General features: G+C 43.7%; 2 protein-coding genes across 6 annotated transcripts in view; one reads left to right on the forward strand and one right to left on the reverse strand.

Annotated features, from left to right (window-relative positions):
• The window catches only part of Brinp2 (BMP/retinoic acid inducible neural specific 2), a 102129-nt gene extending 86611 nt beyond the window's left edge, over positions 1–15518 (reverse strand). For all 3 annotated transcript variants that reach the window (XM_070034403.1, XM_070034404.1, XM_070034405.1), the window contains exon 1: positions 14686–15518. The gene's annotated coding sequence lies outside the window, so the exon portion shown is untranslated. The remainder of the gene's footprint in view (positions 1–14685) is intronic.
• Positions 15519–21579: 6061 nt separating this feature from the next.
• Positions 21580–27102, forward strand: part of Astn1 (astrotactin 1) — a 299448-nt gene continuing 293925 nt past the window's right edge. For all 3 annotated transcript variants that reach the window (XM_070034406.1, XM_070034407.1, XM_070034408.1), the window contains exon 1: positions 21580–22365. In XM_070034406.1, the coding sequence (XP_069890507.1) occupies positions 22083–22365 (283 nt within the window). In that variant the 5' untranslated portion in view covers positions 21580–22082. The remainder of the gene's footprint in view (positions 22366–27102) is intronic.

The following is a 27102-nucleotide window of genomic DNA, read 5'->3' on the forward strand; positions in this document are numbered from 1 at the left end:
GGTGCACATTAAATTTTGAGAACCACTGCCTTGAAGGAACTGCTTTCCAAATTTTGCAATTCTATAAGTACAAAATTCTGAATACTAAGTATCTTTAATAGGAATGATGCTTGTTAACTTCCCTGTAGCCTACATTTAATGAAAATGGGCGTGATGGAGTAAATGGGGAGGTTTGGGAGATTTCTATTTTGTTTTAAATTGTATAAACACAGAAATCTTCCTTGTGCTTAACACTGTGCTAGGGATCTGGGGATGTGATGATAAATTAGACTCCGACCCTGACTTCAAGGTGTTGATGTCTATAATAACTAATGCTAGGCTAAGCACTGGTGGCTCATGCCTGTAATCTTAGCTATTCAGGAGGATAACGGAAGATCACCATTCAAAGTTAGCCTGGCCAAGAAAGTGTATGCGACTTTTATCTCCAATTAAATAGCCAGAAGTGAAGCTATTGCTCAAATGGTGGAAAGCCCAACCTTGAGTGATAAAGCAAAGAGACTGTACCCAGGCCCTGAGTTCAAGCCCAGGTACTGGCACCACACAGTGAAGAAAAGAAAGGAAGGAAAGAAAGGAAGGAAAGGAGGGAGGGAGGTGGGAGGGAGGGGAGAGAGGGAGCAAGCATAGTGCTTATCTTCTTGTCTCATTGCAGTCACCTTAATAGTCAAGGTTACTGGGAGACAGAAGGCTTATTCTGGCTGTCACTGTAGGGAAAGGGGAAAAAAAACAACCTTCTCTAGATGACTCATTTACTGATGAACCACCAAGATACTGGGTTTAGTTTTATGTTTTTTTTTTGGCGGGGGGATTGTTGTTGTTGATATCCTGAAAAGGAGCAAAAAGAAAAAAAATGCAGTATACCACTATGAGGAATTTTTTTAATCAAGCAAAAGCAAAGGATGAGAGCAAAGATTAAGGGGAGGAAAAAACTAGTAACTAGATGCATGATGGGAAGAAAAAAGCCCAGCCCTGCTGATTGTGGTCCCTTTAAGGTGAGAAACAACAGAATTAGAATGTCAGATGGCTGGGTCCTCCAGATCTAACCTTAAGCCTCTTCTAAGTCAGTTAGCTCTTTCTTTCTGCAGTCAGTAAATAATACACTAAAAAGAAACAAAATAAAATCATAAAATAATAAGCTGAATGCTTTGAGTCAAGTAGATGGAATTCTGGTGGACACGCACACGAGGCTAAATGTGGAAGAAGTGTACAGGAAAGATATCCAGACCACAGAGAGCTTTTCTCTGTTTTATACTTTTCATAACCATTCTTATTTCATATGCAAGCTTTAGAGCAGCTCATTTTCCTAAGTAACCTCTTTGCCCTAACCAGCAGTAATTGGAAGTGTGTGGGATTCCCTTCTCAGAGTAATTTATGCAGTACTAGAAACCACAGGATCTCAAATCACATTATAAATAGGCCAAAAATTATCCATGTTTTCACTAGAAGATATGACCAGGCAAAGTTCAGTTGTCACTCCAAATTAGGAGGCCCCACTAATTCCATGTTTTTTCCACCATTTGCATCTTTTATCCCAATAATATTTAATTAAATGTTTTCATTTTTCAAATAGACAGCTTGCAGCACTGCTAGGTTCTAAGTCTCTTCTAATTTATTTCATGAAAACACTGTCAGTGTTCCACTCATGGTAGTTGGTATTTTTATGGTCAGATATGTGACTGGAGCACCTGGGACCACTGTAAGTCTATTTTCTGTGCTACTCTCTTCTCTTACATGGGGCATTTACTGCCTAAAACTCCAACAGAGATATTTCTGGCCCTATGTTCTTCTGTTGTTTGCCTGAGCAAAATCTATCATTACTCTATATGCATATGGCATGTGTCAACTGTTTTAAAATTAGCCAATTTTCCTAAGCATAAAAATGGATTTTTGTCATATCACATGAACCATATATCACAAAAACAAACCAGTTTTTGTTATGGCTTTCCCCCCACCCTTCCAAAATGCATTAAGTCTTTCGAAGTCACTGCCAAATCCATTTCACTCACTGCATTTGTGAGATACATTTAAAGAAACCAAGTAGAGGGGAAGGAAAATCTCATACAGGGCTGTCACCTAGAAAGAAATCTAGTTCATTACCAAACCAACCACGCCTAGAAGGCTGGATTGCTTCACCTGCTTTTAAATAATAATTGAAAAATTGCAGCATTGGCATGCTTCCTTACACTGGAGGGTTGAGATAAGGAGAAAAATAACAAAAACAACAATAAGATTAAGAAAAAAGAACTGTCATCTATGGAGCATTCGCCATACATCAGACATTATGATAAGTGTTAGCTTTGTAGTCTTTCATTTCATGCTCAAAACAATCCTGTGAATCTTACTATATTCATTTTATAGATGTGGGCACCGAGGATGACATAGTAAAGTAAGAGGTGATGTCACCCAGTACACAGCAGAGCCTGCTGAAGACTTGAACCCAACTTAATCACCTTGGAGCCTACATGACTAGTTATCACCTGTGTGGTAGGGAAACCCACTGGACCCCTAGTGAGACACAAGTAGGCACCCACACCAATTCTTTCATTTCAGGTTTCTTTTCCTAGTCAAGGTTATGTGGATGGTTGCTATCTTTAAAGCCTATGGATTAAAGAATTTCTTTGGAAAATGTTACCTAAGTCCCCTAGAATGCCTGGAAACATTGCTAGGATCTGAAGTGTGCCTACACAGAGCAGGCAGCCATCTGTCTGCTTGGCTCCTTTTGGAGGGGTCTACAATTCCTCTCTAAGGGGAAAAGAAAAATCCATCTTTTACCTGGGTCAAAAAAAAAATCTGCGAATTTCTCTTTTGAAATGCTCCACTGTTAATTAGGAGGGCAGCGCATTAAATCATTATTAGTCATTAATACTTCAGCACAAATGAGTGGATCAGGTTACAGAGAGGTGTGAAGGCCCCGGAGGGAGAGCTATCATCTTGATGGAGGTGTCGGGGAGTAGCCAAGTCTTCCTTCAGTGGCTGCAGGGACTGAGTGACACCCCGACAGCTGGGAGCCAAGAGAGAGTGCGGCAGGGAAGCCTGGCTAATTAGCTAATTCTGGACTGCATTGCTTTTTAACAACAACAACAAAAAGAAACAAATGTAGCTGTCCTGGCTCACTCTTCTATGAGCGCGCGCACTTGCACACGCTAGCTCATGCGCGCGCACACAAGGTCCCCTGCTGGCCCTTTGGACCTTGCTGGAAGTGTACCCCGGGCCAGCGTTTTAGGAACCCTAACCACCTCTCTTCAGCCACCTCCAGACAAGCACCTGGGGCAGGCGGGAGCCCTGTGCCTCCGGTCCCAGGGAGGGGGGCGGTCTGGTAAGACTACCTTTTGCCTCTAGAGGTCTCCAGTGGTTCAGGGCATTCTGGAAGATGCTGACCTTACTGAGTTATCCCTGGAGTCTTCGATCTCAAAGGACAAAGATTACCGGAGAGACTGCGCAGGCGGGACGCCCTGAGGACCCCATCACCTGCGCCAGAACATTGCTCATCACCTGCCCTTGTTCCTGACTCGCAGCGTGTTTATATATACCGGGCGGGAAGCAGGAATGAACAGCCAGGCAGTGAGCATTTCTGTATCGCAAGGGGATTGCAAGGACTTCCTTCTGCAGCCCCCCCCTGTTGCTCTTCCAGGAAGCCACCTCTTCACTCTGATCTCCCAGCAGGAGCCGGAATTTACCAGCTCTCAGACCCCAGTCCTTAGGGTCAGGATGCTGTGCAAGAACCCCCCCCCCAAAAAAAAAACAGAGTGGAGAATGAAAGCCAGCACCTGCTACTGCCCCTGGGACTGGACCCTAGTGACCTGACCTTCCCTGATCTATCCTGGACAGAGAAGTAACCACGAGAGAAGGCCACAATCTGAGAAATGGGTTAAGTTGGGGACCCAATGCAAAGTAAATCCTTAGGTTGACAATCACACAGTTGAGGATTGGGCAATGTGAGAAACTTTGAGGGAAATACTACTATCTTCATCCTCTGGAAGCACAAGAGGTTGTTGGCTAGCTCCAAGGTTCTCTAATCCATCTATGATGTGGGTTCGAATCACAAATCCATTACCTACTAGCGGTGAGATCATGGATCCCTGATAACTTCTCTGTACTTCATTCCCCTCACCTTCAAAATGGGAGTAATATGGCCTTCCTCCGGTGTTTTTGGGATTGAAAGAGAGCTCACAGCTAGCACTGGCCTTTCTGTGTATAGTGCAGTTCCTGGCACACAACACAGCAGGCATTTATTCATAGACATTGAAATGCATGCATTTTCAGTCATTGAGAACAAAGGAGAATGACGGTAATTTGTCTTAGTCTCCCTGAACATCACAAGTGTTGCTGGGTGGGTGAAAACCTTATATTTTATGTTCAGTTTTAATATGTCACCTATGACTTTAAACAAACCACAAAGTCTTACTTAAAAACAAAAACAAAACAGAAAAAAAACAAAAAACCTTCTACCGCACAGCAGTTTTTCAATGTGTTTTGAGCAGCCTTTAAATTCCAAAGAGGTGCTTCACCTGGCACTGATGGCGAAGGATTAAAAACAAAACAAAACAAGTGCAGGATAGCTGAGCTCTGGATCTCCAGGCCTACCCACCTGAACCTGCTTCTATGTTGGAATTCTAGGTCAGGGTTTGTTGATTAAAGTCTTCCACTACATCTTTTTGGAAAGGTTGAAAGTCACTGCAAATATATTCTTGTATAATTCAAGGAAAACGTCCCCCCTCTCCCACTCCGCCCCCTGCAAGCCTAAGGACACTCAACTCTAATTTTATTTGTTTGGAAAGCCTGCTCTTTCAAAAGATGGAGCACACCTGTATTCAGAAATGGTGGCCCTTGAATTATTCAGTCCACATGTACTAAGTACTGGGAAGTGTAGGGTATTTTGTTAGAAACTTTGAGGGAATTCCACCTCCTTCCCTGGTGCTGGGAATTGAACCTGTTTGCAGTATTTTTGAGCATACATCAACTCATGTGGTTGCTCCCAGAAACCCCATAAGGGGCTAAGGATGCTTCTGCCGTATATCTTACAGATTTAGCTCTGACCCCTGAGCACCTACTCTTACCTGGAACACAGGTACCTTTTTTCCCTGGATGTGGCCTAACTCTGCCAAGTTCAATGGCTTTTTTGATAGCCCTTGGGTTGATTGTAAAATCTGGCACATTCTAGCTGTGAGACTTTAGGTGAGTTATATAATCTCTGGGAACTCTAATTTCCTTAGCTGTACACAGAAGGTAACGCCAATCTTAGAGGTTTTGTTTATATTTAAACAAGACAACTCCTCAAAAGCAACTGGCATGGTACCTGACATATGGTAACCTTAAAAAAAAAAACAAAAACCTAATCTTAAAAAGCATTTGGTTCACTTTTTGCAGGAGGATTTGCAAAGCCACGAACCCAACTGCTATTGACCATCCTTGGTCTCCATCTCCCTAATGTTCACACTTTGGGGCACAAAAACTGCAGCTACTGGTTTCCAAATGCCCATTATGGGGCAGTAACTTGGCTGATATTTTTCCACTCTTGTTTCTTCACAATGTTTGTGTCAGATAAGGAATTGTCATTTGCATTTTATTATGTAGGAATACAACTCTTAGTACTTATGGAACTTAGTTGAGGACACATGGTTAGTAAGCAGCCAAGACAAGAGCTGTCTGATCCAGAATGAGAGGGTATTTGCTCCCTAACTGATCCTTAGAGCTTCTTGGAGTACAAGGCAAAAAGTATGCTATAGAAGGAAGAGACCTAAGTCTGAATGCCAACTCCCATGCTCTTTGCTTTCTCTGCATTGACCTACAAAAGAACAATTATACTTCCTAAGGTTAGAATGAAAAATGAGATAATACATGTAAAAATGATCCTGGTACAATTTTTATCATAAAATAAGCTTTAGATGTTCCTTAAATATTTATAAACTGGTTCCACCTAAGTTTTCTCCTCCCTAAATCATTTTTATGGGTGTGTGTGTGTGTGTGTGTGTGTGTGTGTGTGTGTGTGTGTGTGTGTGCGCGTGCATATGTGCACCTTCCCAGGGGCTTAAACTCAGGGCCTGGACACTATCCCTGAGCTTTCTTGTTCAAGGTTAGTGCCCTTTCAATTGAGCCACACCTCCATTTTCAGCTTTTTGCTGGTTTATTTGAGATAAGAGTCTTGCAGATATCCCCTCAACCATTTCAGCCTCCTGAGTTTCTGGGATTACAGCCAGCTCCCAAACTCTTTATGAAAAATATTCACAGAGAAGATACATGGGTATATAGGTAGTATGCATATATATGTGAATATATGTATGGATATGCATGATGAATATATGTATATATACATGGATATGCATGACATGTGTAAAATCAGGAACAAATTGCCACCAGTGAGCTGTCAACCCTCAGAAGCATCCCTCTTGCATGTCCATCCCTGGTCAAATCCCCATCTCTCTCCACAATCCAGTTCATTTCTTATCTTGTTTAAAAAATAATTCTCCTTCCTCTTTTTGCTTGTGCTTCTGTGTCATCTTCAGCCTTTTTGCCTTGCTTGTGCCTGTCACTTCACTAAGGGTCTGAATGACATGTCACTCACAGGAGAGAAGTAAAATAAAGTGGTTCAGCAAAGCCTCGGAAGAAGTGTGTGTGTGTGTGTATGTGTGTGTGTATATGTGGGTGTGGGTGGATGGGTGGTGTGCTTTCTACCCTTGTCAAGAGCAGCAAACTGGACATTGTGAGATATGTCTTAACCACAAAGAAAAGTAGAAACAAGTGGACTGATAGGGGAGAGGAGGTTCTGAATCTGGTACCTTCTGGGAAGGATGGAAACTACAGCTCTAGATACACAGGGTAAACAATTTTTCCTCTTTACACGCCCAGATTCAGTTTATGCTGGACTTAGGCTTGGATGTATTTACCTTTCTCGAATCACTTATTAAATTAAATGCTATATTATCTAACACTATCTCTGTCATACTCTCCAAATCTCTTTATCACACTGAAATAATCCCATCTATTTATCTGTGTGGTTATTATTAGGGATAGCACAATTTCAAAAAAATTAAAGATTTAGGAACTAGTTTTTTTTTGTTTTTTGTTTTTGTTTTTGGAATTCCAGCTCCTGCACTTACTGGTTGTATGACCTGGAACTAGTTGTTCACCTCTCTAGACCTTTGATTTATCGCATGCAAGTGAGAATGATAAATCTGCATACGTTATAGGATCATTAGGATAAGTAAATTGCTGGAAAGTCTATAAAGTCTTCAGTATGGTGTCTCACACATAAATACTATGCAAGTATTAGCTATTATCAACAACATCCAGAGTAAGCATTCTCATGATTATCCTCATCTCTTCCCTCCGGAATGGAAACACTCTGATGGCAGGGCTTTGATCTATGTTGCTCTTTGCTGAAGGAAAGGCCCCAGCGCATGCTCATGAGAATATACTTAGCACACTCAGTTAATATTTCCTAAGAAATGTTTTAAGTTCTCAATCTCGACCCCCAATGCTTAGTGCTGAAGATAACCACATAAACAGATCATTACACTGTGGTGAGTACAATACAGGAACAGAGTTGGAGCAAAAACGTGTAGGAGTACAGAGGGAGAGGCAACTAATTCTGTCCCAGAGTCTCAGAGAAGCCTTCACAGAGGAGATAATATTTACCAAGTCTTGAAGCTCAGTAACCCTTCAGGAAGCAGAGACCAAGACAGGAAAAGTTCTGCAGGAAAACAACAGACACATCTAAAGGCTTGGTGCTGAGGGAGCTACCTGTCTTGTTTAAGAGTCTGCAGTGAGAAGGGGGGTGGGGGCGGTTGGAAGAGATGTGCGGAGAAGCTGTTGGACTCTCATAAGAAGGAGCTCCTGTTTGTTATGCTAAGAAATTTGGATTTCATTCTCATGGTAGTGGGGAGTCACTCACTGGAGGATCACGGTGTGGGAATTATAATCAAATTGACCATTTCCATAGATCAGCCTGGCTGTAGGGAAGGCCACACAACCGGCTCTCAAATTGAGAAACAGCAGGGCCAAATATCAGAAAGCCCAAGCCAAAAGAGACCAGAGACTGACATCAGAGTGGCAGGAGGGGGAAGAAGAGGTGATTGGATGTGAGGGGAGGCAGGCACTGTCAGAGAAAGTAAAGCCCCAAATGACACAAGCCTCTCAAGTGTACCTTTGGAAGTCTGGTTGTGGCATTAACCAATGCAGGGCATTGGGGAATGGCTTAAGTGTGAGCTACATATGTGGTTATTGCAACCTTGCAGGTTTGCAGCTGAGGATTTTAGTAGAAAAGAAGGTTAACATTCATATAGCATTGTGCAGTATTCCTGGAACTATGTTTGATAACTTCTCTATTCTGTCCGACTTAACAACCCTTGGAGACACAGGGTGAACTAATTCAGCAGACCTTGTGTCAGAAATGAACTATACAACTTGTGGTGGGGGAAGCAGGAGGGAAAACTGGGAGACAATGAGGGAAGGGTGATACTGCTCAACAAGAAATGCACTCGTTACCTAATTTATGTAACTGTAACCCCTCTGTACATCAGCTTTAAAATAAAAAAAAACCCTTGAGAGATGGGACATCATTACATTTATAGGTGACAAAATTGAGGCTCAGAGAGGTAATGATGCCCCCTTTTACATGATTAACATTTGAGAACCATAAGTAGATCTGTGTGATTAAGCAAGATTGAAAGAAGTGTATGTAAAGAAAAGGGTTAGAAAATACAGTAATAAAGGGAATTTGGAGGCAGATGGAAAACCTTGAATAGAGGTAATGATTGCCCCCACAGGGGTGTTGTGAGAAGCAGATGTAATACAGTTTGTGAAAACATTGTGTGAACTCTAGGAGGCTGAGCAAACTATAGACATGGTCTAGTCATGGCTAACTCTTACTGCAATAGCTAACACTAATAACATAATAATAATGAATGAGTGATACTCTTCAGATTGCTAAGGACTAGATATGATTTGATCCTTATGTCTTCTCCCCATTCTTCCTATCGTATGTAGTTTGATGAGATCATGTTCAACACAGAGCAGTGGCATTTCTCTCCCATCACACCATCAACATCTGTTTTGAGAAAGAAAAGTTTCTCAAGTGATAGGCATGATATGGTAGAAGTGAAAAAGAAGAGGATTTTTGAAGATTAAACACAGCTGATCCCCACTGATACTACCATATACTTGGGGTGAGATCCTAGAGTTCATGTACTTGTTATTTCCACAATTACCAGTCAAAATGATAAGGGTAAACCCACAAGGCCTCCTCCAAGCTCATTTTCAGCATGTGACTCAAGAGCTGCAATGCATTGCAAAAGCTTTGGGTAGGCCGGGCACCAGTGTCTCATGCCTGTAATTCTAGCTACTCAGGAGACTGAGACCTGAGGATCTAGGTTCAAAGCCAGCCTTGGCAGGAAAGTTCATGAGACTCTTATCTCCAATTAAAAAAACCACTAGAAAACCAGAAGTAGTGCTGTGGCTCAAGTGGTAGAGAGCTCACAGCCTCAGCCACAGTCAATGAAGTCTCTCTCCAAGTAAATATAAACCCATGTAAGCAACCTGTGCCCTCCTTGACTTCAAATTTCAGAAACATATGCCCACAGGTTCACTCTGGATTGCTCTTGACCTCTTCCTCCATGTTCTCTTTCTTTTTATGGCTCTGGTCCTCCTGTCTCAAGCTCTGCCCATTAACCTGTCACTTCTCTGCAGAGTTTGGCCCAGTACTGTTCAAAAGAAATACAATGGCAGACACAGACATAAGTTTAACTTTCCTAGTAGCTATATATTTTTTTAAGTTGCAAAAAAAGTGTGAAATTAATCATACTAGAACCAATATTTTATCACTTTTGCATGTAATCAATAAAGTATTACTGACTAAATCTTGCTGGATGCTGATGGCTCCTGTATGTAATCCTAGCTACTCAAGAAGCTGAGATCTAAGAATCATGGTTCAAAGCCTGCCTGGGCAGGAAAGTCCATCAGACTCTTATTAAGCATCAAAAAAACCTGGTAGTGGAGCTGTGGCTCAAGTACTAGAGCACTAGCCTTGAGCAATATTAGCTCAGGGACAGCACCTAAGCCCTGAGTTCAAGCACAAAAATAAATAAATAAATTAATTAATTAATTAATTAAATCCTCAAAATACAATGTGTGCTTTATACTTAAATCACATGTGAAGGGTTCAAGAAACACCTGTGGCTACCATACTGGACAGTGCCATGTTGAGTTCAATCCTGTGAGGTACTAGGTTATCCCATCGATTTACCTAGTCCAAATGTATTTGCATTACATGCAAGTTTCAGCAAAAGGAATGATGGGACTGGCTGCTGATTCCATGCTATTGCGAAGCTATTCAGCTTTGCTTCCTTCTGCAAAGCTCAGTTACTATTTAAATGGGGAACTACCTGTCTCTTATTGGTCAGGGAAGACTAGTCAACTACAGTAGACCTCATGCTGAAGTATACCTGAGCCAGCTGTGACTTGTCTAACATGTAAAAAAAAAAAAAGGTGTTGGGCCTCCACCTCTGCCCCAGACGTGGCAGTGGATGCTACTGACGAATAGAGACAAAGTGTTACCCACAGACCAGCTGCATGGCTATTAACATGGGAAACAAGGGTGATCTAGGACAAGGTGGATCTAGGACAAGAGTTTCAAGAGAAAGTAAATGGCCTTTGAGATCTGGGGTAAAGCACACTCATGGACTAAGTCCCTGAGGCTTTTCCTCTTGACCTTACAGCAGTCATGGTGTGGCTTTTGGCAAGTCATTTTACTCTCCTCCTCAAAAGGAACTTCCTTTTGGAAGTGGAATGGGGTCACTCAGACAGTGACAGGCTAAATAGGTGTCTCAAATGAAGGGAAGATGACACATAGGGTGGTTGTACCGCCAGACTCTCCAAGGACTTGTCGTCTGCCTTGATCTCTTTGGGAGAGACCTGTGCTGCTGGAGCACACGTGTGTGGTTGACTGGCCATAGCCTTCTTTCTCCTGGAGGGCCGGGCACTTGGCCCCTGCATGGTGCTGCCGGGGCTGGCAGGCTGCCTCTCCCCTCACTTGTTCAGCTGAGCAATCACAATACCCTTTGGTACAGCTGCGGGCAAAACTACACCCCACCCCCTCCTGCTTTTTTGTGGTCTCCTCCTTTGTGACTGCTACAGCATATGTTTTATTAAAAAGGAAAGAGAAAGGAAGACAAGAGGTTATGTACATGGGCATGCTCAAGAATCTTAAGATTGAAAATCTTCTGCTCCATGCTAAATGCCTAAGGGCTCTGGCATTTTGCCGGCTCTAAGTAAACCCCAGGAGGAACATTTGGGTGGGGAAATAGGAAATGGAGGAAAAATCAGAGCTTGCTCTTCAGACATTCTAATTCTAAAATATGAGACTTTCTCATGTTCTCTTTGAAATTTGCCTGCTTTCCCCCAAAATCCTTATTCAAAAATTTGGATATGATGCTGCTAAGCTCTCTGACCTTGAACAACATTTTCCCCATTGTATGTGGATTAGACTTGGGAATGAATGCATAAAAGGCTAGGTAGTCAATTGTCAATGCCTGATGAGAGGCCCAACATTTCAGAGATCCCTGTCTGCATCCTAGAGCAACTTTCTCTAGGCCCACCTATGTTTAATATTATTAAACCAGCTGCGAGGGAAGAGATGGTCCAGGTTGAACCCTAAGGAATCACTCAAGCTTTGAAGTCTCCAGCCTTCTCAATGGTTACTGTTAGTGTCTCCATTGGCTAGATCCATCTTTCCTTGATCCATTCAAATTCTCCCTCTTTTGAATACAGATAGCTCTCATTATCTGTACAAATCAATTGCAGATTAATTGGGCCAGCCTTTTGACTTCTCTTGTATTGAACTGCTGTTTTCAACTTGTGTCGTCATGTACTTTTTCACAAATGTAAGCCTATTTCTCTAACTAGACTGTAAGATCACAGAGGTCAAAGGTTTCTATGACTTTTCTCCTTCACCGCTGTCAGAGAAGTGCCAGCGGAGAAACCCTGGGTCCCTGCAAGCTAGCAGTCTTATAGAGTACACAAATATATTAGATCACAATGACTAGGTTTAAACCGTCTCTTAGAAGAATCCAGTAGACAGAGGGGTTGTTTATTTACAGTAAGACACAGCTCTCCCACTCTGTGGTTTTCCTTAACTACTGTGTGATCCAATGTAAGGTAGATTCTGTTCTCTGGATTCTGTCCTCTTTTTTCCAAGAAATAGGCTAAAATCATTCTAATTCTACTTCTTAGGGTAAGCAAACATAAGTGAGACAATAAGCCATGCAAGAATGAATTAGATGAGCTCCATAAAATACTCTCAGACCTTTGGAAAGGAAGCCTTTATAAATGCATACAAGGTCTTATTACTTAAGAGAGAGAGTTGAATCACCAAAAAAAATACACTGTACAATGTTTTGTTAAACCTTAACTAGTAAACCTCAATACTAAGCATACTAGTCAGTAGAAAGTGCCTGTGCAGAGGTCCCTGTCCCTCCAGATTACCTTTTGTTTGTGAGCAGAGAGGGAATTAGGAGCACCCTCAGAGGGGATGTCTCTTATGGGGTGCTCCCCAGTGGCTCTCCTGTGCCTTGGGGAAGGGGATCAGGAGGAGCTGATGACGCAGGCATGTTCTGTGCCCTCTGGCCTTGCTCAGTAAACAACCTGTCAGGAGGCCATACAGGAACACCTAGAGATGGCCTTGAGGAGTAAGAAGAGATGATACTTCCTATCCTCTAGACCAAACCAATGCCAGCAGAACAGAGTCCTTCTACTCTCCCAGTCCCTCCCTTCCTCACCTCCTTTCTTGTGCCCACACTATAGCAATACCATTCCACTCTGGGGAGAAAAAAGCCAGTTCCACTTTTGGAGGAGAAGGAAGCAAGGGTCAAGAATGCTTCTGATTTCTCTGTGGCTGAAAACCCAGATATCAAATGGTTTGGAACCAGTTGCTCTTCAGCAGGGAAGACCATGGTCTGCCATTTGCTTCCTTGCCCTGAAACACTTCACAGTGTCCATGTTCCACATCGTTCCAAGTCATATCCCTACTCAAAGAAGCAAAGCATGCATCATTTCTCAGAGTAGGCAGAAGCTGTGAGACTGGTAAGACAGGATCATGCTGATAGCATTGCTTGGTCCTGCCATCAAAACGATAAAGCAACTTACTCTATGGGGCCATACCTTAAACAAACAACATACACACAATCGTGTGAAGTTGAGAAGGAAAACACAAACTCCAGCATCACTTCTCTATTGCCTGATGTCATCAGACTGCCCCCCAGGGGATTTGGTAAAATACTTTATCTGTTTGGTTAATGCTGGCACTACATGTCTTCTAGAGAGAGAGCATGGGGGGGGGGGAGAAAAAGAGAGGAGAGAGAGTGTTTCTGACATGTATATACCTGGAAAATGACAGAGCCAGAAATATTTGCCTTACAATATGCCATTTTATCCTTCTTACTGGTCTATCACTGACATATCACTGTCCCTGTTGGATTAGACCCGAACTGCCTGGCTATAAGCATAGCCTTTTATAATTATCATTATTACCCCTTTAACAAAACATTTGTTTCTACTCGGGGAAATCAGCTCCCAGGGTGTGGAAGAGCACACACACAGTTCTTTACAGAGGGGTCTGTTCAATCATGTTACAGTGTTTTAGCTTGATTATTGGTTAATATTTGGCTTAGGTCTATATGCCCTGGATAAATATGTACGATGCATAAGGACTGCTTGGTGAAGAGTAAAAACTCCTCTGGTTAGAACAGCAGCTTACAAGTTCATATTCACAGTGGGCAGGAACCCTCCATCTATCTGTGGCCTGAGCAGGGTATTACACATGCAGGATGCTTCTGTGAGCAGCCAGCTTCCTGCACACAGCTGTGAACACAGGCACACAAGCACACAAGCACACAAGCACACAAGCACACACACACACACACACACACACACACACACACACTCCACAGGCAGCATTCAACTGTGAACCTAGGTGATCACAGAAATGAGGAAGAGTGATCTGTTTGATGATACCAGCACACCCTTTCTTCAGCACAGCTATCTTTTCCCGGAGTGTCTCTAGTGCTCTATGAAGCTCAACTCAACGGGGCTCCTGCTATCACCCTGGGGAGACTGTATGTACCTTATATGGCTCCCTCTTTGGAAGCGTTTTTCCCGGGGCAAGATGTGCCTGGGTGAAGGAGACTGGCCTCTGGAATCACGCTACAGGGCTTGGTGAACATGTGGACATGCATGTACATCACCCTACCAGCTCTTTCAGGGTCCTGTGCAGACCCAGCCAACCTGGCCGACTTCAGTCCAGCACGGGCTCTGCAGGCAAAAGTCCTTGTCATCGTCTGCAATTATGCAGCCCGGCTGGATTTTCGAAAGCTAATGCGAGTTGAACTAACTTTGAGGACTTAGGCCAGGCCAAAAAACACACTATGGGTCAGGCACGCCTGCCCGACCCCAGGGACAGCCGTGTCACACCAGGAGGCGATACCAGAAGCCATCCCCAGCGTCATCTTCCCAAACCCCAAAACTAAGAGGTGAAAATGATCTCCCTGCAGCTGCCAGGCACCAGGGCGAGAAGACCAGAGGAGGGCAACACACAGAACCCCTTACCAACGGACACACCACACAAGGATCAGCAAACAGGGTTCCAGAAAGATCTCCACCCCCCACCCCCCACCGCGCCCCGAAGCCGGGCACTGTTACCTGGAATCCTCGCCCTCCTTTGGGCTGTATCAGCTGCTGCTCCCCAAACCTCCACCGACCGGGGGGCGACTCCTCAAAGCTTCCAGAGCGGGGGGCAACATCTCCAGTGGCGGCTTTCCAAAGTTTTCACTTCATGGTTTTCTGTGGCCCTTCCGGCTCATCTCGGGGGGCTGTGTGTGTGTGGGGGGGGTTGCGAACGTCCGCCCCCCCCCCAGCCTCAGCGGGTGGGTGGACAGATGGATGGATGGAAGGACGGACGGACTGACGTCGCTCCCGAGCCCGCTCTCTCCCGCTCCGCGGGCGCCACCGGGGTTACGCCGGGGGCCGGCTGCCTCCCCGCCGACCCGCGCGGATGCCAGACACCCCGAGCATTTTGGGGTGGAAGTAGGAGGGGGGCCCCGGCGCCGGGCCTGGGGCGAGCCGGGGCTGGGGTGCTGGGGGGGAGTAGAAAGCGGAGGAACGTGGACACCCCCACGGGGGGAGTCCGTCCACCCGTCTGTCCACCGAGGATCGAGCGGCGATCTTGCCTTCTTCCCCACCAACTCCTAAAGAGACTCAGCCGCCCGCTGGGTCGCCCGGCCCGTCAGCGCCTGGCGGGCGCGCGGGGGCCGCGCCTCCGCCTCCCCGCGGCTGCGGGCCGACCTGCGGGGGCCCTCGGAGCGGCGCGCGGCAGGTGCATGTCCCCGGCCGGTCCCGCGTGGGGCCGCCGTGCTCAGCGGAGGCGCCGCCGCCGGAGCCGCGCGCAGCCGCCCGCCCAGCCGGCGGAAGCCATCCACCCCCGGGCTGCAGCCGCCGCGCGAGTCCCCGCGCTCCGACACGGCGCTCCGTACCTAAGCGGTGTCACCTGCAGACTCCGACACCGGAGCCCAGTCTTAAGATAACAATGCTGCCCGGCCTGCCCTCTCTCTCTTTTCTTTCTTATGCACGTAGCTTGGCAGCCAATAGGACGCAGCGCCACATTCCCCGAAGGTGCCCATTGGCTGGGCGGCCTGGCAGGGGCGGGCTGTGAGCCCCACTGGCTAACTCCCTTGGTTAGCTGGCAGGCCAGGGTATCAGCTCTGTTAACCCTCCCAGCCTTGCAGCAGGGACTTTCCTTTTTCTTTTTTTATTCTTCTTTTCTCTTCTTTCTTTCTTTCTTTTTTTTTTTTTTTTTGCTTTTGCAGAGAATAAGGAAGTCTTAGCTAAATTCATGGCTGGGGGTGGGGGGTGGGAGGTGGAAACTTGAGCGTGTAAAAGGCGCAGGAACACGGAGTCGCTGGGGAGCTAATTGCATTTGATTCTAATCTTCCTGAGTTACAATAATCATTTGTCCCGGCCCATTTTGTTTGCTTGCTTAACTAGAACTCTCAGAGATGGAGACCCATTTGAGCCATTTTCCTTCTAATTTGAGGTTTCATTCGGTTGTTCTGTGCATTTTAGCCTCCTGGATTACTTAATTAGCAGTGAGCCCCCAAGTAAGGAACAGCAGAGAGAGAGGGGGGGGGAGAGAGAGAGAGAGAGAGAGAGAGAGAGAGAGAGAGAGAGAGAGAGAGAGAGAGAGAGAGAGAGAGAGAGAGAGAGAGAAGAGAGAGAGAGAGAGAGAGAGAGAAGGAGAGAGAGAGAGAGAGAGAGAGAGAGAGAGAGAGAGAGAGAGAGAGAGAGAGAGAGAGAGAGAGAGAGAGAGAGAACAGAGTTATAGGAGAAAGGATAGCAAGAACTCTGTAACATGGCTGAAGAGAGATTTGGCAGCGCTGGACAAATTAAGAAACCTCTTGCCCCACACATCAAGGCTATGAAGATGAAGGCAGCGGTGAACTTCAGAGAACTGGGGGGACATGAAGGGAGGAAAAATGTCCTGCTTCCAAAAAAGGGAATTGTTCTGCCTGTGGTGTTTTCTCTCCGTGCATCTCCATTGACTTCAGTGTGTGTCAGGAAGAGGGACTTGGTTTTTAAAGGAAGACTAGAGCTTTCAGAACAGGACCAGCCTTGTGTCTGTGAAGCAGGTGCTCTTGCTGAGCCTGTGAATTAAGAGGGAAAGAGGGAGGGAGGAGGAAAGGAAGGAGGGGAGGAAAAAAGAAAGGGAAGAAAATAGTAACTTTGAATTGAAGAGTGTGCATCGCATTTTTTTGTCGTGTTCCAGGGAAAGAGAAAAACTGAGATATGCAGAGCTAGTGACATATGAACATGAAATTCTGGCTAGAATATGGGAGAGTCAGAGTTGAAGAAAAATCCAATTCAATGGAAGGGCTGGGGGTTAAACTGCTAGAAAGAATGTGTAGAGACACATTAAGTTCCATGATGGGAAGAATCTGCAGAAGAGAATATACAGCCTGAATAGGAGAGAAGAGTCTCGAATGGGAGCAGCACCAGAATCTATTTTGTTCAAAGCTAAACCAAGTAAATAATTAAATAATGACTGTCAACGTGATATACAGCTGTATTAGCTAAATGATGTCAGGTCAAGATGTTCAAGAAAATTAGAAATAGCATCTCATTATGTCCTCTCATACCTACCTCTTCTTGACTTTCATCTATATTTTTTCTTCTGACATACTTCTTGATAGTCTGCCTAAACTACATAGCATGCCACAGCCTACTTCCTTATCTGGGATAAGCTATTCAAGTCTGCTAGTGAGAGTCTAAATCTATGGCTGCTCAATTGCTGTGCTATTCTCTTCTGTAATAAGACACTGAATCTTGGAGTTCTTGTAAAATAATAAGTGTATGGAGAGTGAGTAAATGGAGGAGGTGACTGAACAAATGATTACCAGTTGGAATTAAAAAGAAATTTAAACTTTTCTATTGTAGAAGCAGAGATGGGGTGGAGTTGGCAGGGAAAAACTTACTGTGTATTTCCCTATGTGGACCAAACTATGCAATACATTTTTAATTGGGTGACATAAATATTTAAAAAATCCACAAGTGCACATTTGAGTGAACATTTACTCATATATGCAGTCATATAATAACTATTATCTACATCATGTTCATCACGCAAAATGTATGTTCTGCTGCTTCTCAGTTTAAAATCCTCCAGCCCCAGAAGGCATACCATTCTGATTCCTTTCCCCAAAGATGGTTACTACATGCTTTAGAATTCTTACATGCTTTAGAATTCTGTAAATATAGTGTCTTATAGCATATGATCTTCTATGTCTTATTTCCTCACTCATCAGTATGTCTGGGAGACTCATCCATGCATATGCACTTTTTAAATTGCTGTGTAGTATTCCATTGCTTGGCTATATGGAGTTTCCATTCTTCTGTTGATGAATATTTGGGTTTCTTGCACTTTTGTGTATTATTATAATTAAAACCTGGTAGGAATGGTCTTATCCTTTGGTATGTACACGTATCCATTTTCCTAGGTAAACATGAAATGTCTAAATCATGTAATTTGCTTTTGCTACAACATCTTGTGAATATGATATTAACATCTATTTCCTATTTGAAATAGTTGATAAAGGTGATAATGGTGCTGATTGTCTCCCCTGAACATCAAGTAAGTGTCTAAAATGAGCACATAGTCTATTCTAGGATATGAGAGATGACATAAAACAGCTAGGACTAGAATCTCTCATGGTTCCCCTACAAATTATCCATTTTTATTTCTACTTCATAGATAAAATTATTGAAGACAGTTTGTGGGAATAGGTTTTACCTTTCTGTGTATGAACATGTGTGTGCATATGAGTAAGTATTTAGTGAGGTGAGCTAAGAAAAGAAGTGCTGGAAGTTCTCACTGAGAACATCTGAAGAAATGGGACAGTTGGAAGAATAAAGCATGTAATATGCCAGGTAAACAGAAAGGTATGGGGAACAGTGAAAATAGGAAACTAGCTTTAATTTGATGTGTGTAAGGAGTTAAGGAGGGGTTACAGAAAATAAATAGTATATATTTGGAAATCTAACTTTTCTAATCATGATGTTTGCACTTTATCTTTTAGAAAAAGGAAAAGCAGAATACTGCCATGAGAGCAAGACTTCACAAAGATCCACTTGGTACATATGTACAGAATTGGTTGGTAGCAAGACAAGTAATCAGAAGCTATTTATAAGAGTCAAAGAAAGAGGCTACTAGCATTTAGAAATGGGAAGTCAGATCTCAGGTGAAAAGTCAGTAGTGGCGACAACATAACTTGTTATTTCATAGTGTTGTAAGGAATAAAATAGTTGTATGTATTATATGTTACCTGCGAGATGAGTGGAAATGCTTTTAAACACGTCTGTTGTGTTTAAATTGTTAAGAATGGTCCAAGCCCCTCCAAATAAGAAAATTATGAAGATAAGACTTAAATCCATGCCATTTTTTACATGTTGTTTTTTATAAAAGTGATGATTGAGATGGATACATATAAAGCCTCACCTATTATATAGATACAGGATACAGTAGGTTATCTGTAAGTTCAATCTCTACTCTCATCTGTCTTTAATTCTTAAAAAAGGAGAACATGTGATATATCCATTAGAAAGCTGCTTGCTAATATACTTTGGCTTAATGCCAGGATGTCAGGTTTATAAACAAAACTTACTTTGCAGAAACCAATTACCCCAGAAAAAATATGCTTTTATTTCCACAGCTTCTTTTGTTTGACTCTTTCAATGGTAATAAAGACATGAAATATCAACTTCCAACATTTAATATATATATATGAAAATATATATATATTTTTAGTTGATTAGATAATGCTGGGCACCAGTGGCTCATGTCTGTAATCCTAGCTACTCAGGAGGCTGAGATCTGAGGATCACAATTCAAAGACAGTTATGTGAAAGCCCCAGTGAAACTTTTATTTCCAATTAACTACTAAAAAAGGTAGATGTGGAGCCATGGCTCAAGAGCTAGAGCCCTAGTATTGAGCAAAAACAATATCAGGGACAGTGGCCAGGCCCTGAGTTCAAGGCCCAGCCAGGACCAGCTCAGAAGAAGAAGGAAGAAGAAGAGGAGGAAGAGGAAGAGGAGGAGGAGGAGGAGGAGGAGGAGGAGGAGGAGGAGGAGGAGGAGGAGGAGGAGGAGGAGAAGGAGGAGGAGGAAGAGGAGGAGGAGGAGGAGGAAGAGGAGGAGAAGGAGGAGGAGGAGGAGGAGTTGATGATGACAACTAGATATTAACTTTACTTATTTTTTCTGACATGACCCAATATTCTTCAGAATTAGAAGGAAAGAGTTCAACATGATAGTAGGTTACATCCAACACATGAGGGATATTTTTCCACCCACATTTGGAATGATGCCAGGATATGGTGTATGTTCATTTGTTTGCTAATGGACTTCTGTGATATACAGCATCTTGCTATGGTCTTAGTGTCTTGTGTTGTAGAGTATGGTCTTGTGTTAGTAGAGTAATCTTGCAAAGCATCTAATTATTTCACTAACTTCAGTTTCCTCACCTGCTATGTAAACAGTTGGGGAAACAGAGATTCTAGTTCTAGTTCTTTTGCGTCATTTCTCACATGCTAGGACTGTGTTTTCCTGCCAATACTCTAATGACCTCCACAATGACCTTGACAATTTTCAATGACAATCTTGACCACCTATGTTTAATATATTTTAATACTAATGAAAATAAATGTATCAGAGTTTTTTGTATCTGCTTCAATAACTCAGGACAACCATAACAGGAGCATGAGTTTTTAAAAGGCCATTAGCTACTGTATCTTTTATTTTTTGCAATAGTTTATAATGCTATATGGTAATATAACCTTTGGTGAATCTGGGATGTCAGGTTTAAAAACTAAACTTACTTCAAAGTGTTTGTTTTGGTTTGTTTGTTTCTTTTTGGTGGTAAGCAAGTATTTTGGTTCCTAAAGGTGACAGTTAATACACTGATTGAATGAGATTGAATTATTCAACTACATTCATCTAGTGAAATGGATAGCACTTTTTTTTGTTTTGTCTTTTAAAGGGTGCACATTTGCGATTATCTATAAATTTACCCTGGATAGATTGAGAATACATTTGTTTCTGCAGCTGAAAGGTGGTGCATTAAATTTCTAGAGTGGAAACTTAGCTCAACATAGTCTTAAACCACATAAGTGTTTAAATCAGCATTGAATAAAAAGTGTTGGAGAGTCACACTTTTGAAATAAGTTATTGGTTATCATGTGAGAGAAAGTTCAGTTAAATATCAGATTTCAGCATTTCCCAAATGTCACCCTCTACCGCTGTTTATTGCATACTGCTATCATTTTTAAATGGCAACAATATCAAGTATCCTTGGGAACAGATCTTGCCAGGATTTGGGGATGGTGGTGGTGGTGGTCTTCAGAATATTTAGGCAAAGTGCTAAATATCTGCCCTGTTCTCTTGAAGCTGAGTTAGGCTTACCTTGGCTCGCATTGGAAGATATTCTTACTTATTATTTTTCCACTTGCTTAGGGTAGTCAGAAACTTTATTTCCGCCCCCCCCCACATTTTCTCCCAGTTCTGTTCACTTGCTACGTTTTCTAAAATTAAAGGCTCAACATTTCTTTGAGCTAAGCTTGCTTTTTCTGTCAATTTTATAACTCTCCATATTCCCCCAAATAATCTTTTTATTGGTTAGTATAGATAACACTCAGGACAGAAATGAAAAGGCAAAAAGTTGCAAGTAAAAAAGACTTTGTATTCCCCCCCCCCCCCGCAATTTCCCGTGCACATCTAGTCAACTCTCTGCATCCATATAACAAAGATTTTCTTTAAATATTCTGCAAAGCCAATGCTGAGTAAAAAAGTGCACAAGGGTGCATTTATTTAGCAACCTATTTATCCACCAGAGAGATCCAACTGAGTCATGAGTTTAAGGAAAAAGAAAGAGTATTACACACACACACACACACACACACACACACACACACACACACACACACACATCACTGAAGGAATTTTTAGCTAGAACCCCATACCCTCACACACACCTGCTCAAGTGTGTGCCTGTGGCTGCCTGTCTCCAGCCTTGTGCCACAAGATGCGACATTACAAACCCGAAATTTTAAGCATGCCGTGCAGGTAATTAATGGCCAAGCGCGCGGCTCCTCCGGGAGGATGCGAAGCCAGGAACACCCGCAGCCAGCTGGGGGCTGACCTGATTGCCTAGAATCCCCGGCTCCCTTCCTCTAGCCTCCCAACGTCCTTCCTTCCCTTTTCCACCCTCCTCCTCCTCCTCCCTCCCCCCCCCAACCCTCCCATTTCCCTTCCCTAGATAAGCGGCTCCGGGAAACAAAGAAAGAATCTGGGATCTCCAGACAACCAGCGCTGGGAAGCAGTCCCTGGGCAGGCAGGCAGCATCCTTTTCCGGGGACCAGGGCTCCCCGGCTCTCCATCCCCTCCCCAGCCTCTCCCCTCCAGCCCCCGCCTCCCGCGCGCGCTCGCTGCGCCCTCCCCACCGGCTTCCTCCCCCACCATCGCCGCGGCGCTGGGAGGAAGGCGGCCGGGGCTCAAGATGGCTTTAGCCGGGCTCTGCGCCCTGTTGGCCTGCTGCTGGGGGCCAGCCGCGGTGCTGGCCACGGCCGCCGGCGACGCCGATCCCTCCAAGGAGCTGGAGTGCAAGCTCAAGAGCATCACGGTGTCGGCGCTGCCCTTCCTGCGCGAGAACGACCTGAGCATCATGCACAGCCCCTCGGCCTCCGAGCCCAAGCTCCTCTTCTCCGTGCGCAACGACTTCCCCGGAGAGATGGTCGTTGTGGACGATCTGGAGAACACCGAGCTGCCCTACTTCGTGCTGGGTGAGTCCTGGGGGAGGGTCGGGGTGGCCCGAGATGGAGGAGGAGGAGGAGGCGCGGGACCCGAGCCCCCGCCCCACCCCCACCCGGGCCGGCTCCACACACCCCCTGGCCACCCACCCTCCCCTCCCCCACTCCACCTCCCCGGATCCGCCCCATTCCTCCCCACCACCACCATTCTCCACACCCACTTGCAGGCAGTGTACCAGACTTCTCTCCCACAGCTAACCTGGATGGCTGGGCCTTCTCTGCCCCGACCCTCCCCCGCCCCCAAGACACAGGTTGCATGGGTCTCCCACAAAACCTTGTATCTAGTCTGGACTTCCTGGCTTTAATTCCGGAGACAAGCTCCAAGTACCTGTCTGGTCACCTGCTTCTCTCTCATAAGCCTTCTCCTTGGTTCCCAGGCCACATGCTTTTAGTCCTTGGACACTAAAACACCCACAGTCATTCCCAAGGGCTCTAGAGACAGGTATTGTGTCATCATCTTGCTAGGCATGTGCAGGCCCAACTGCACTGGCTGGATCCCTAGTCTTCATTCATTGAGAGCTCTTGATCTCTTCCTGGGCTATTGACACTTCTCTTTTTCCAAACACTCAAGTTTCTTACAACCCCTGGAGTTTATTCTTTGGAAGTTTGGACCTCTGTGTATAAGTCTAACCTCCATGTTCAGCCACCTCTACATCTTGCCACATGACAGATTCTTGTACAAGAAGATTACCTAACTGTGGTCTGTTAATATAGGTCTCTTTGTTTCCAGAGCTATCTTAGAAAGGCGTGCACAAAGAATGACCACCCTGGGCACCAGGCTCTTTATTCCTTCGTTTATTTACTCCTCTCCTTCTTGCTATCTCTCTTGCAATTTTCTTAGGCACTACAAAATTCCTTCAAGTATTGCAATCCTGACATCACTTTGAATTACCTCTCTTTTTTTGTTACCGAGTCCCAAAGATATTAGGGTCCTGCACCACAGATACAAAGCACCACCTCTCCACGTGCAATTGCGCCTCTTCTCGTGCGGTGTACTACCACAGTGCAACCCAGTTCTTTAGTGATGTTGGACATTTCCTTGCTGTTCTTAGGAGAGGATGGAAAGGTAATCACCGTGCAGTCTCTTGATCCAAAGAACAAAAATGACATCCAAGACACTGTTACATCTACTTATTATCCTACCAACTTCAGCTCACTTTGCAGGAACAGGATTTCTGATGGCCATTTGAAGGTTAGAGCTACATGTTGAATTTTCACATCTCTCTCTTGCTCTTCCTTCACAAAGATATATCTTCATACTGAAAACCTTAGGCAATAAGGGAGTAAACACTTACTTCCCAAACCCCAATGGAAAAGCACTTTCTAAGTCTATCTGGATTCTTGAAAAGTTGGCTTGTAGCTTAACTCAAGTGAACCCATGCAAGCCAACCTACACTCTTGATAGGATTATTTATTTTTGCATGAGAAGATATCAATACCATCAGTAAAACTGGGGGTAGGCTAGCATATATTTACTACCCATTACAATGTGTAATTCCTGGACATTCAATGGATGCAAAGTTTGTGTTGAAATCATGCTGAGTGCAAATATAATTTGTTCATCATACTATATAAGACTGAATAGAGAGGATATGCATTTATTTCTCTCTCTTTTTTTGCCAGGCCTGGGGCTTGAACTCAGGGCCTGGGCACTGTCCTTGAGCTTCTTTTGCTCAAGGCTAGAACTCTACCACCTAGCCACAGTGCTACTTCTGGCTTTTTCTGTTTCTGTGGTATTGAGGAATTGAACCCAGGGCTTCATGCATGCTAAGCAAGCACTGTACCACTAAGCCACATTCCTAGCCCAGGATATTCATTTCTAAGAGTTTCTGTTTCTGTGTTTTACATGTAGTGTTTCCTGTGCATGAACAGGGTCATGTGTGGAGGTAAACAAAAGAGGTTGCCCAGAAATTATTCCAAGCTCTACTTATTTTCCCCAATCCTAAAGCCAGGACTTAGACTGTGACATGCCTCCTTGTGTCTGATACAGACAACAAAAGCACAGATATTAAAGAATGGGTTTTCTGCCTTGCTGTGCAAAGCTACCCACGGCAGCTCCCTGTTGTGGTTGCTATAGTAACCTGCTGCCACTTGGCATTTAGACATAGGCATAGGCCCACTTTCACTTCAGGGCCAGATGTACTTTTTAAATGCATCGATTGTCCTCTACTTTCCCAGTCACCAGCCATGTGCTGGTATCTCATCCTTCAGGTCTAGATTTCTCAAGGGGAGTAGGAATAAATGTGAAATCTCAGGTTTGTTGGTGGAACCAAGCTGAGCCAAAAGGGAAAGAAGTCCATATTCTTGTTCTAGATGTTAACTTTTGTTAACTGGAACCCAGTTTTATAATCTATCCCTTGGAGGAATTTGAGTCAATGAGTGTTGGGAGCTCATATACTTATTAGCTCACTTGGGCACTGTTAGGACACAGAAGATAAAAGATAAAAATCTCCTCAGGTAATCTCTAGTCCTCAGAAACACAAAGATATCTGTAAGACTGTAGTGACACATGGTTGTGTTTTGGGGTAATACCAAGTACAGGAGGCTTCAAGAATGAAATGCATCCATAAAAGTAGACCCATGGAAGAGGTCTCTTGACCAAATCAGATCCTGTCATCTGTTTGGGTGGAAAAATACAAACAAGCAGACACTACGAAAACAAGTTGTGGTTTCCTTTCACCTAAGGAGCAAGTCTTCTCATTTTAATGAGACAAACAAGGGTTTTCTCATTTCAAACAAGAGTTTTCTTGAAAATATCACTGTAGCTGACTTTCCAAGTTTCTTATCCCTCCACACCTGCCATAGGATTTTGGATTATTTGAAGACTTTTCACATGCCATTTCATTTGCCTTCAAGTCTCTTTTCCCTTCCCTACCAAGCAGTCATCAATTCCTAAATCCTACACCTGTCCTCTCTTTATAAAACCTTTCAGACACCTTACAAAGGTAGTCTTAGCCCAATGCACTCTCAAGTTCTTTGCATGGATTTGGAAGACAGAAGTGAAGACATGAATACAATTTAAGGTAGAATTGATTTCGCTTATTGTCAGAGAAGCAAAGACATTTGATGTCACAAGGAAAAGACAAGCAGAGGATGGTGCTGGTAATGAATATGGAATGAGAGGACATGCCCACATGGGCATAATGTGAAGATCAGCTTGACTAGAGTAGCCTTGAGATATGATAGGGCCATACCTAGTTCTGGGAGGTGGGGCATGGTTCTTCTCATGAAGGCCAGGCAGGGAGGGCTTGTTGGCATGGAAAGCAGTGGTTTTGGTTCCAGACACCTATGCACCAGTGTTGTCACTCTTGCTTACAGAATAATCTCACATGGGAGGGGAAGAGGAGTTCATGTCTCTAGTTCTTTGATAGTAGGTTTGCAAATTGCTGTATGAGGGCTTGATGTAACTTTAAGTTTTGTTTTGTTTGACTACCCATAGTCTTGAGTTGGAATGGTTTTATCTGAGAATGTCATTTCCAGCACGCTGATATTTATAGTATAGTGGCTGGCCTGATTAATGGTATGATGTTTCTAATAACTTCAATCCAGATAATCTAAATCTCTGCTTTCAGATGTGTTGTAAAATTCTCCAGAGTTTTAGAACATAGCAGTAATTTATAATTTAAAATACATGGGTATATAAGCTTTAATATTCTTTCAGGGGAAATTAAAGGTTTGCCAAGTTCATCAACTACAATTTCATATCTCAGCTAAAATTTTATACCATAGCTATTTTTAAACAGTAGACCTCCCTACTTCTGGAGGCATAGTTGATTTTTGAGGCAGTTAACTTGAAGCATGACCTCCAGGTTTCCAGTGCTATGAACAAGATACATTTATTAGTCTCATTACTGTTTGAAGACGATGCCTTGCTGTTATAGACCCAACGATTGAGCTTTTGCATGTGTAAAACTGAGTGAAGAAAGCTATTGTCCTTGTCCCTTGGAGTTTCTCTTTACTGTCATGGCTTTTGATTGAAGCAAGTATACCTGAAGGTAAATCAATCAATCCTTAGCGATCAGCAGCTTCCCACGTGCAAGGTACTGTTTAAAGTGTTTGAAGCAGTTCAGTGTGGTGGTTAAAAGAACAAGCTATGAAGATAGATCTGGTGTCAACCTCTGGCTTGCCACCTGTTCCAACAGTGCAGAAAAATGAGGAGAAGGGCGGGAAAATGAATTACTTAGGGTCCCCTATCTAACATTTCATGGATCCATCAGGTCAATAGGATGTTTAGGATTTTCTCTGAGTTACTATCATATGTGCCTATTCCTGCCCCGGCCCCAAACTGTTGCTTTTGTAGGTAGAGAAAAGGAGCCCTGAAATGTTTGGGATGAGGAAAGCACACTCACTTTGTATAGATGAGTCTTTTATGATTTCTATGCAAATGCCTCTTGAACCTCATTGTGAATATCATTGAGTGATTTCTGAATAAGCTTTCTTAACACAGAAGGTAAATCTGCATAAAGGAATATTTAAGTATTTATCTAAGAAGAATTTGGGAATCTATATTTTCCTCATGGTTTCCAGGTTTGGGTAATAATTTTTCCTTGTTGCCTGGCGGTGTGCTCTGGTATCCACAGGCATGATAAATAGGAAGGATGGGGGTGGGGGAAAGTGTGAAGATCATATTGTCAGTGCTCTTCTGAGAAGTGCCTTATAGAACTGCAAATTGAGAATAGCAGATAGATGGGGTCATGGAGTCATACTGAA

The sequence above is a fragment of the Dipodomys merriami genome, unplaced genomic scaffold (assembly GCF_024711535.1).
Source record: "Dipodomys merriami isolate MVZ:Mamm:240054 unplaced genomic scaffold, mDipMer1.0.p SCAF_24, whole genome shotgun sequence".
Classification (NCBI taxonomy): Eukaryota; Metazoa; Chordata; class Mammalia; order Rodentia; family Heteromyidae; genus Dipodomys; species Dipodomys merriami.